Source organism: Diadema antillarum, unplaced genomic scaffold, assembly GCF_040938485.1.
Source record: "Diadema antillarum isolate AM-2024a unplaced genomic scaffold, OU_Dant_1.0 scf00000116, whole genome shotgun sequence".
Taxonomy (NCBI): Eukaryota; Metazoa; Echinodermata; class Echinoidea; order Diadematoida; family Diadematidae; genus Diadema; species Diadema antillarum.
Genome location: NW_027271005.1, coordinates 1,451,500 through 1,463,915, shown reverse-complemented (window position 1 = coordinate 1,463,915; position 12,416 = coordinate 1,451,500). Strand labels below are relative to the sequence as shown.

Genomic DNA, 12,416 nt, shown 5'->3' with positions numbered 1-12,416 from the left:
CAATATCTAACCCCTCAGACGAAAAATCCTTGCAAGAAGATCTCGACAATCTAGTCACATGGGCAAACACATGGGGAATGAAATTCAATGCAACAAAATGCTCCATCATGAGAATCTTCAGAAAACGCAACCCAGGGCATACCAAGTATACTCTCTTTGGCGAACACCTCCAAGAAGTCGACAATCACCAGTATCTAGGGATCTACATAGAAAATAATCTGAAATGGGATAAACAGACCCAACACTCCGTCAATAAGGGTACAAGGGCTTTAAACTTCATAAGAAGGAATTTCCATCACTGCTCCAAAGCAGTTAAAGAACGACTTTATCACACCTTAGTAAGACCCCATCTTGAGTACGCATCCATAGCATGGCACCCCGGCACCGCCAAGAACACCAAATCACTTGAAATGGTACAGAGGCGTGCAGCCCGTTTCATAACCGGAACCTACTCCAGAGAGTCTAGTGTCACTAACATGATGACCACACTCGGCTGGATCCCCCTGGAAGACAGAAGACAACATCTACGCCTCATCAGCTTTTACAAGCTCATCCACGGTGAACTTGACCTAGATCTCCACAAATACGCCTCAAAGAAAGTAACCAGGCTACGGCGGACACACGACAAGCAGTATGACACCGTATCGACCTTCATTTCCACAAGCCAGCTAGCACACTCATTCTTCCCAGATGTAATTTCCCTTTGGAACAACCTCCCAAAAGAAATAATATTATCCAAGAGCACAGAAGTCTTCAAAACCAAACTAAAAAAGTCAAAGCTCTCATAAAACAAAAGAAATTTGTGTTACCACTCTCGTCAGCCCTGAGTTACCCTTCCTAGCGGAGGTCTTCGGGGATAACAACTACAAGGTACAAGGTACAAGGTACAAGGTACCACAAGATTAACTCTGCCTGTGACTTCGGTGTCTTTAACTTTCTACAGATTCGAAAACGAATTACTGGACGGCCCGTCTAGAACTGGATACGTGGAAGACCTTACCGAGTTTGTCAAGTGCCGTATACAGTACCCTGGCGCGGACATGATCACGCCGCAGTTCCTCGAGACGGCAGTCTACACCTGGGCCCGGGGAGAGCCGGCGAACCCAGTAACTGACGCAACCTCCTGTATCCTTCTCAGGTAAAAGACAGAATTCTTCTTCAAGTAAACATTGGTCAAGTGACATTCGATACATATGTCTTTATTGACGATTCTTTCTTTTACATTTTAATGGTGGACACATTATTAGAAGCATGCATGGATGCGCCAGTTCAGCGGGGCTCTCAATCCTATATAGGCCAATTCGAGGTGCTTGTCCAGTGTTCGAGGTAGATTTGGATGTAGGGTATACGTTTGGATTTTATATGGCCTGCCCAACAGTTATGTTCCGTTGATCAAAACCTGCTCCCGCTATTCTCCGAATGATTGAGATGACTTGTGTAAAAGAATTAAATATCCTTCAAAGATACATCATAAATGTCTTTGCATCTTCCCATAGGAAGACGAAGAGAAGGACCTTATTACAGAGAATTGGTTTTAACGAAATTCATGGACTCAATTAAGAGTACAGACGTCATTATGAATATTGTCTGAATTGCATAATGTCTTACAGCGGCACTGATGGTCGATGGTACAGACCGAATGACTGCAACCAGGAAGTCAATTTTGCTTGCCGCCATGAGGTCGATGTTGATGACTGGGTGGTGAGCGACACGGCCGGCAACTACGACACGAACACTAATGCCTGTCCCGCTGGATACAGATTCGCGCTGCCGCAAAATGGCTACGAGAATCAGAAGGTATGATAACGGCAGTGTCAGAGACACTGTGATAATCATGTGAATGATTATACCCAGGCATGCATAATAATATCACTATAATAAGGGCAGTGTGTGACTCAAAGATATATAGGATGCAGTCACCCCTTTGCAGAAATGTTCGAGTAAGCTGAAAGGGCTATGCCATGCTAACAGAAAAACGGTATAGACAAACATTATATTGACACATTTACATGTTATCTTCAAGAGTTCTAACAGTTCTAAATGAGGACTTAGATAGAATAAATGCATGGCTGTGTAAAAATAAGTTGGCACTAAATGCCCCAAAATGTGAGTTTTTATTGATTGGGTCGAGAAGGAGACTCAAGAGTATTTCAGTTCCTTGTGTAAAGATTAAGGACAGTGTCATTAATCGGGTCATGCTTATCAGATAACTTGGTGTACACATTGACCAGTACTTAGACTGGACAAAACATGTTGAATGTTTGCAGAAAAACTGAACAAGAGTTTGTGTTTACTGAAAAGAATTAGACCCTTTATCATGCAGCAAATGGCAATGATATTCTATAAAACCATTATTCTGAATCAGATAGAGTATTGTAGTCTCATATGGGGGAACATGGCAAAAACATATTGTGAAAAACTACAGAAAACACAATTAAAAACATTGAGCACTCAGTGTGGTTATGCGGGTTGACTGGAAATTTCCAAGTGAAGCCTATGTCAGTTGATCCAAACAAAGTGTAATGATAACGTTGATCGACTTTCGGATAGACGCGATTTGTTATGCATTATGTATAAGATTGTAAACGAAAACATGCCTTCATATATAAATGAATTATTTATGTACAGACAATATTTGTATGGTTTGAGGAAGACAACCCTCCAGCTAGATATATCCAAACTAAGCACAAATTTTAAAAATGCAGTTTTTCATATCGTGGTGCCCTAATGTGGAATAGTTTGCCAAGCGATGTTAAACAAAGTGTTTCTTTAGCTGCATTCAAAAGTGCAATAGATACGTTTCATACAAAGGTAGGATTTTCAAGATAGTTATTGCAGTTTTCTAATGTGTGTGTGTATTAAGAATATTATATTTGAATGGTCCCACTTTATATTTTTCTTTTTTCTTTTCCTTTCTTTTTCATTTATCACATATATATATATATATATATATGCATATTTTTCTTTTAATGCGTAAGTAATTTGATGGAATTATTTCAGTATGAATTGTAGTTGATTTTACAGTGTATAATAATTGTGTTTGTTTTTATCTCTTATGTTTTGTATACTAAGTATAAAATGTTGTGTTATGTTACTTTAAGCTGTTTTTACCTCTGCACGGACTCACTGAAAAACAGCCATTGGCTGAAGTGAGTGACCGTGTAGAAATAAAATAAACTGAAACTGAACTGAACTGAACTGAAGAGATCATTGATCATGGATCAGGGCATTAGGAGTAATGAATAATTATCATCATCATCCTCTATCACACAGCTACTGGATGAGCTCGACGGACGCTCGACCTGGCTCAACGTTGCCCCCTTGCTTCCAAACTACGTGCCCCCTACTAATCTTCCACCAGTGGATCCCACTACTGCCCACGCCACGCCTCTCGTCCGATCCTCATCACTGCTCTTCTGGTCTCTCATTGTCCTCTTTGCTGTGCTGCTTTCATAAATCCCTGAATGAGAATGCAAATCCGCATCTTACTTTCCATTGATGGGAGAGAACAAAATGAAGATAATGATTGATTTAATCAGTTATCACAGACGATACTGGCCAATGGCATCGCTGGGGGATAATTTCACAATTGTCGAAGAATTATTTTCCATATTGACCTTATAATCAGTCATAATACGTCGACAATGTACCGACCAATGAGTAGTTATATTCAGGTCAACGTGACAATCGTTTATCGATCCTGATATTCCTGCGTGGTTATGGTGAAGTTTGAAGAATCGTACTGAAGAGGTTTATGAATGAGTGGACAGTCTTTCATCAATGAACACGAAACTATTTCCTCATCCTCCACTTCAATCCCGATTGGGAGCATATGTATATATTAAGGAGTACCAACTGTTCTGTTCAGTATTGTCTTCTTCAGTTGTGACCATGTTCATTATTTCACCAGATGATTAAACACCAGCCAAACTGGAATTAACTGGAGATAACTCCTTATTAATATGCATCATTCAGCCTCCTGGGACTCCTGCTTATATTATCATTCTGCTCACTATATCACTCCATGCAAACGAGAGTGCATTTGTCTCTAGGATTAGTTTTATATCTTATTGCATTATATGTTTAAATTTAGTCTACCGAGAGATAAGCCCCATGATTAGCTTTTCATACCTTTTCATACACGACACTATAACACTCCTGAGATGGCATCTTTGTCCTTTCTCCTAAAACATTCTACGACGTAATTGATTATTATGGTATGAATTCTATGTTTTGTGTGGAAAAGCATGTGCGTGAGGTAATCTGTCCTGCTTAGATAAATTCGCCTTTATCTACAAAAAATACAGAAGCAAGTTTGTAGCCCAAATGCTCTGGATTCAGTCGATCATCTTAAATACGCTATGTATCATTAATGTAAGTGTTGCAATCTAATTGATTATAGTATATAGTCATACATCTTTGGCATCGTTGTTAATCAGAGTATGAATTGATATAATATGTATTTATTCATTCTGGCTAACAAAATCTGTATACCTTTCGAATGTGCCTGTCTATATGTGTGTCCTTCTGTCTGTGCGTTTTTGTGTAAAGTGGATATGAATAGAGGTTTTGTTTGAGTTCAGATATAAAGATTATCCTCTAAACTTTAGTTCACTTGACCAGTGCTCCCATCCTTATCTTGACAATTATAGGGCCTATATAGACAATCACTGCACTCCACGAATAAACACAATTATCTCTACCATTTGGGGGCACTAGTCTTACAAAATGGTGATCGTAATCACTAATGATTGACTGAGATATCATGTGGCCAGTCTCTGATTTTGTCTCGAGGCCTCCATTTTTCACCAGGTGCTAATAACGAGCTAATGACCGGTGTATACTGTACTTACTACCGCTTTAGTTGGAGTTAATTTTCCTTCATCTGTCTGTGACCTTGGGGTGCTTTTGGACAGTCACCTCAACATGAACAATTACATAAACAACATTTGCCGTCGCGGATCCTCCGCTTTGAGCAAAATAGGGAAAATTCGTTGTCATCTCAGTAAATCCACTACTGAAATAGTGGTCCACGCCCTTGTCTCATCAATCTAGATTCTTGGACTGTTGCAACAGTCTCCTCGTTGGTCTCTGGACAAACAGGTCTCCAAACTTCAAAGAATCCAAAACTCCGCTGCCCGCCTTGTTACACTTGCCAAGAAACGTGAACACATAACCCCAATCCTTCAAGATCTGCACTGGCTTCCTGAAAGGTATCACATCCAATACAAGATTCTCCTCGTCACTTTCAAAGCACTATATGGAACAGCCCCGCACTATTATACATTGCAGAACTCATAACCCAATACAAGCCTTCTAGATGTCTCCGATCCTCTGCTCGAAACTTACTTGTTGTACCTACCATGCGAACAAAGTCTTATGGGGAAAGGGTTTTTTCTTTTACCGCACCTACTTTATGGAATTCTCTGCCAGACCCACTAGAAGTCAGATGCCAACAGACAATTTCAAACAAAATCTCGAAATTTATCTATACAAAGTAGCCTATGATTGTTAAATTTGAAGTCATTAATGTAGTTATCTCAGTAGTACTGGCGACTCTAATATATTGTGCTTAGTATTTTGTGATTTTTGTTATATTTTGTATTATGGTATAATTTGTTAGTATAAGCGCATAGAAATTCTTTTCAAGTTTGAAATGCGCTACATAAGAATTTATTATTATTATAATAATAATAATAATAACAATAATAATTATCATTATCATTATCATCATTATTATTATAATTCAAAGCTCTAGTGTCTGATGTGTATTACAAACGGATTGTAAACTTGCAATAGTTTGTGCACGGTTCAGTCAGCTTGGAGATATTTGCCCTGGGAATTCATGTTATAAAATAAATAATGCACATTACTTGGTCGGACGTCAGTGAAATTATCAATCTTACTTAACTTTTGAACAATCCGAAACGCAATCAGCCTTGTCACGTGTATTTTAGACTGTTCCAAAGATACTATCTGGTGGATATACATGGCTGTATTGCAATTCTTATCTAAGCTCTGTGTACAAAGTGCATTTTTATATAGGTAGGCCTATAGGCCTACAGCTGTACTCATCTATACAAATGTACTGTATACCCCATTTCCTCCATGCATAGCTAATACAAGTACTTTACCGTATAAAAGTACAGTTCAGGCTACTCTCGTTCTAACGTAGTCCTCGGACCGGCAGTTTTTTCGTTATTACGAAATTTCGTTAAAGCCGAACAGTAGTAAAGCATGCATACATGTATAAAGATAAAAAGTGATAATCTGAATCTGAATTTTTACTTTGCTCCATCAAGAATTTCGTTATATCTGTGTTTATTGTAACGGGAGAGCACTGCATTGAATCCGTCCATCCACCGATGTGCTCGACGACGGACAATTAAAGTTGATTATCTGGTGACTGTATTTTCTACCTCTTGGCAATCGTTCTGTATGCAAATTATTAAGATGTTACTCATGTAAATATATTACAGCTGTATTATCTAATTGATGAAAATGATAATTGTTGAAATTATACTACCGTTATTTTGTACTCTGTCAATGAAATTGCAGAAAGTTGATGTACTGTATTTGAAAAAAAAATGGCAAACAGAGAATCAATCAATCAATTTGGCTACAGCGTACTAATGAAGAGACACGTTCCTCCACCTCAATCGCTTCCATCCTCTCGATGTGTTTCTCTCCAGCACAATTCATCCCCCATACAGGTATATCTCTCCTAACCTCTTTCTCATTCTCTTCAAATCTACATGTAACATATTCAAGTCTTATGAAATGAAACTTCTCAAATTACCTGAAGGAATTCTGCAAAGTTGTTAAACACACACACACACACACACACACAAAATGACAAATGCGCAACCCCGAAATTGTCAACAATATTCAAAGAAAGACCCATACAAAAAGCAATGCTACATATACATGTACAATAGTACAGTGCACCACACGTGATGAACGTTAACTTTAATTCATATCATGTGATTGACAATAAAAATACAAATCTGATATTGAAATTAATATATGCTAATAGGATATGCAACAAAGGGGGAAAATGTAGTTGACCACAACTTAAAGACACCAGAAACCAGGAACTTAGTGTATAATGTATATGTATTTAGATTATGGACACCTCTTGAACATCACTAGTATATGTGCACTGTTTATTTTATTAATATGAAAATAAGTCCACTGATATAAATACATTGTAGTCACCATACACATTATACATCTTGTAAACAACAGACATAATGCAAGTCTTTTTTGTCTTGCTTTGTTTGCATTTTTCTTGAAACTTGCTAGGATGGGTATATGGGTAAAACAGTTACAAACAATTACAAAGACATATACGAGTATATGATGACAATAAGACAAAAGTGAAAAAAAATTGAGAGACTCTACTTCATTTGGGATTTAATTTTTGTTTTTCAATCAAGCATTGTGGTAAAAACAGCACACCCACATGACCACATTTAACTGACCACATCAAGTCAATCATAACTATCTTTTAGCAATTTAATTTCTTCTGATGCATAGAAAAGTGTACAACATGCAAGCATTGTATCAATATAACAATCTTAAATTAATATCTCAGCACAGACAAGTAAAAGGAAAATGCATTAGGGCCCACACAAACATACACAATAAAATAAATTGGTAACTTTTAGGCAACACCGGCTTTGCATGTGAGAAATTATTGAAAGACTACGAAAACGCTGCTAGCATGGATATTGCTAATTGTGTCATAAAATTTGATGCAATCTAATACATTAAAAAAATTGCCATCAACCAATGAGTACTGTAGTTACTTCCCCATTTTGATAGATGTGAGCTACAATAATATGTAGGTACATGGTTCAAGTACATGGATAAAGTTCTTTCAGAACTAATGTACAAGTAAGTTAATTATATATGCACATTTTAAGAAATGCAATTCATGCACGAATGCAAAATTTGAAAATTTGAATGTAACAAGGTTTTCTCTTAAGGATATTCCTGAGAAAGAAAAAAATATGACCACCACCAATCTGCTAGTTACAGCTATCCAGACAGTGAAGGTGCGCACGCTGAAGACATTGCAACACATAATACAGTGTGTAACTCTAAAAAATTAATGACTAATTCAAAGTGACAAAGTCAAGAGAAGAATACAGCCATTCTTCAGTAAAAATATTTTTGAGCAGTCTTCTTTTGACATACAGGATCTGTAGTGACAATGTAGTATGTACGTATGTTGTACTGACATGTAGACAATGTATTCATGTAAAGATTAAACACAACACAGTACAACCGATGAGCAGAATACACTTTATCACATGATTATAATCAATCTGTTTGTCATTTGCATTCGACAGTAGCAAGAGAACTAGTATTTGCTGGACAGATTAATTATCTCAAGCTTGAACTTCTCACCATGGAATGGTTAGTTTCAGCTTCAAGCCATCATTTGTCTGGAAAAGAAATGAAAAGTTCTCATGCGAGTGTGAATACAAAGATAATGTTATTATAAAGGTAATAATATCAATAGGCACTTCGCACAGCAGGGTCAAAAGGGTGGATGATATGGGCAATTCCGCAGTTAGGTGGACATGACATGGATAAAAGAAATGTGCCTCTTTATCATACTCTTTAATTTAGGTTTCAACTAATGCCATGGATGTTCACCAATCATTAAGGTCTTTCAAATTCAGTAGAGATTATTTTTCATATTTATTGATTTTGCGAGATCTAAAACCATCATTGAAAATGTACATGTCGGACTGGGGACGCTGAAATTCACTTAAATGCAAATTACAGTGGGTTCCTTTGAAATTTTTTCCTCAAAGTTTTGCTAAAGGGTAAAAGATGAATACATTTAAGTACTCCAGAAGTCATGTGACATTTTGTCAATTACAAAAGGGTGAAACGACCTGCGGAATTACTCCGGACAAATGTAACGTTACTAACCGTAACGTTACTAACCATGCTTTTGGGGGTCTAGCTAAGAAATTATTGGTCGCACTGCTAAAAAAATTTGTGTGAACATTTGTCATGATGCGATAATTGAAATTAATGCAACACTTTGTTTGAAGTAACTTTAATTTTTGCACACTTTTCGTTACAAGACATTGATTTTTTTGTCATGTCCTTTTTTCGTAACGTTACTAACCAGCCTTTTAAGTTGCCATAGCAATTCTAATATTTCGTGGATTGTATCCATTTTTTTTCTGTATCATAAACCTGGGAAAGATGAACATGTTTTTGTCATAATTTTGACTTGAAATGAATAAATCGTAATTTAGTAGTAAAAACAAATATCTAAATTTGTTCAAATGTAACGTTACTAACCACGGAATTGCCCATATGGTTATTGTAAAAGTTTTCATTTTTATTATGCCCATGTTTACTTATTATGTAAACTCTCTTTCAACTCTTAAAGATACCCACCCCTCCCTAAACATAGCTGATTCAATTAATGATTCATCTTTTGCATGTTTTGACCAAAAAGTGCCAGAAAGGGTCATCCATTCTTGACACTGAGGAAAATCTGTAAGAACACATCTCAGATTAATATTTCCAGCCAAACAAAATATATTTCACTGAATCATGCAACCAAAAATGACTTAAACTTAAGATTACAATCTCCATGGAAGGACAATCTATTTTGCTGTATTATGGACCCCTTGATGACTCAAACCTCAAGATGAGAATTTCCTCTGAGGTCTCCAAGTCTCCAAGGGTATAACTAAGATCATCCACCTCCCCAGTTGTAAGGTGGTGGCGCCTCTGCAGCTGTGCCATTGGCCTCTTGATACTTTGTGCCTGCATCTAAAAAATAGAAACAAATAGTAATGACTTAAAATAAAAACAGTGCAGTTACACTTAAAAAAAAAGATACATGTAGCTGAAAACTGTTGTCACTGTTAACTAGTGGGACTTCTTGTGAGCAAAATGTGTGGATTCTGATGCAAAAGAGCTAATGAATATGGAAATTTGTGCCCTTCAGTTTAAAAGAAAAACAGCACAAAAACAATAGGAGGAAAAAGCACAACAAACAATAACAATTTACATTTTAATGCTGGTGCCATGTTGTTGTTTCAGGGGGTGGGGAGGGATAAACCAAAATGAACAAACAATAACAACAACTACTAACATCGAATGCAGGGCATATTACAAGTATGTGTTTTGGGTGTTGCTTTTCTTTTGAGGGTGATACAGGTAAGGAATATAATTCATAATGTTAAATTTTTGCCATGATTTTCACTGCAAAAAAGTACATAAGTTTGAGTTAATCTATTTTAAAGTACTGATGTACTGCACATGTACAATACGTATATAAAATTGTACGAATACTGTCTGGGTTGCAAAGTCCTGATACTTTGGAAGCAAAGCGCTTTGCCTTCAGTGGAAAATGCACTTCAAAACTATGTATTGTTCTCATTAGGATGCATGTACAAGTAACTGCATTTACACTGTAAATAGACTCACCCTTATTGTCATTGCCCCTTAGAATACAGTTAGACCTGCCATTGCTGTCTGGTGGACTTCCGGCCTTCTCCCCACTCTCCCCTTCTGCTTGCGAACGAGACTTGAAGCATCCACGGACAGCCCGGCGGATCTGAAAGCCTACGTAGCCGCAGGCTGTGTGGTACAACAAATTGAATGAGTGTGGAAAGTTCAGAACTTCTCTATCAGCTATATCTTAATACATTTATCTGTCTCTGGTCTTTGTAGATTTCTACACAATTACCAGTGCAGTGAAGATATGAGATAGTAAACACATGTCATCTTTAAACATAGAAGAACTAAATAACAAAATAAAAGAGAGAGAGAGAGAGAGAGAGAGAGAGAGAGAAAACACTGTATGTACATTATTGCCTCCACGGGCATATAGAATAAACTTTGTTCAAACATCATTATAAGTTAGGCCCACAACACTTCCCAATATTCTTAACCTGATGCTAAAAAACAAACCATAAATATACAAACAAAGAGTTTAATTTTGAAAGAGATGCATCTATGCATGCACAAGACACGTCCTATCATAGCTGCGTAACATGAAAATGAACCAATTAATGGACGTGTATCTATTTGTTTTGCATTGTAGTGGTTGTATTATAAATGCACACGAGACCTACATGTATTTGACATGTAAACTTGACATCATAGCAATACACTTGTCATACATGAAAACTAAATGTGATTTGCAAGGTTGCTATATACATTGTATAGAAACATGTTTATTAATACGTACATATATACATATATCTTTGTGATTAAAGTGCTGGCAATGACACTGTCTGAATCAGTTTCAACAGTGTAGTGTACACCCGTGATCACAGTCATGAGAGGACTACACAGTACAGGTTATGAGTGACACAATGAGAGTATACTAAACAGAAACATTATATTGATCACTATATACGTAATACACGAATATACTCACACACAGAGAGATATTAAGAGCTACATGTATTACGCATTGTGTGTACAGTGTATGACACATGTACGAAGGTACACATGTACGAGACTACCACTTGTATTATTAGTATACAAAACAGCTTAGTAATACAGGTTGTATTCCGTAAATGAAGTCGGACGACCCAACATGATGTCAAACTTCAATTCCCGTACACTTACCATCAATTATCAATCAGACCATCTTTTGACAGCGTAGCGGTGATCAAATATCGTTAATTTGATGACAACTTTATGTACTTGTATCGTTACACAACCAAGCGGATTCCGCAGGGCTTTCTGTGCTGTATCCGGTACAAGCTCTGTGTACAACGATGTGTTGTCATACAGTACAGTACTTCACCGTAGGCTGTGCTTACATGCGTTCTATCATGACTGCTACCATATGACGATGACAGTGTATTGAGTATTCGTGGCATGTGATGTAATCTCAAAGGCACGGTTGGATGAGCCCGAGATTTAGTACACTTTATGTGTGTATAATACACGCTTATACCGTAGTACACAGTATTTGAAAACAAATCTTGTGGGAAATATGATCAACCACCCCTTTTTACTAAAAGTATCATGGATGAAACATACATGTAGCACAAGAATCGCTGATGAGATCTACAGGATACAGCCTATCATGATAATTACCATAATGTAAGGGCCGGGTTAACGTGGGTGATGACCGGGGGAGGGGTGTAATAGGTTTCTAAATAGTGCGACCAATTTGAAAGTATTGTTGTTGTTGTTGCTGGTTTTTTTTTTTTTTTTTTTTTGAAGTTTACCTTAATCTATTGGAAATATGGCGACGAACTACTACTGCTACTTCATTAGTATCTATACCCACTCGGGACGTCCAAACACCTCAGAAATGGACCCTCACAATGGCGTTCTTCTACGGCGCATCATTAATGTGCACTCCTCATGGCGCCACACCTGTACTATCCGCATGCCCGGATTGGCGCCAC

The 12,416-nt window shown here is 37.3% G+C and overlaps 1 protein-coding gene across 1 annotated transcript in view; it reads left to right on the top strand.

Annotated features, from left to right (window-relative positions):
• The window catches only part of LOC139719904 (uncharacterized protein MT2135-like), a 33,414-nt gene extending 29,958 nt beyond the window's left edge, over positions 1-3,456 (top strand). Inside the window, exons 12-14 of the mRNA XM_071631289.1 lie at positions 944-1,138; positions 1,611-1,797; positions 3,274-3,456. Of these exons, the coding sequence (XP_071487390.1) occupies positions 944-1,138; positions 1,611-1,797; positions 3,274-3,456 (565 nt within the window). The remainder of the gene's footprint in view (positions 1-943; positions 1,139-1,610; positions 1,798-3,273) is intronic.
• The last annotated feature ends 8,960 nt before the right edge of the window (positions 3,457-12,416 follow it).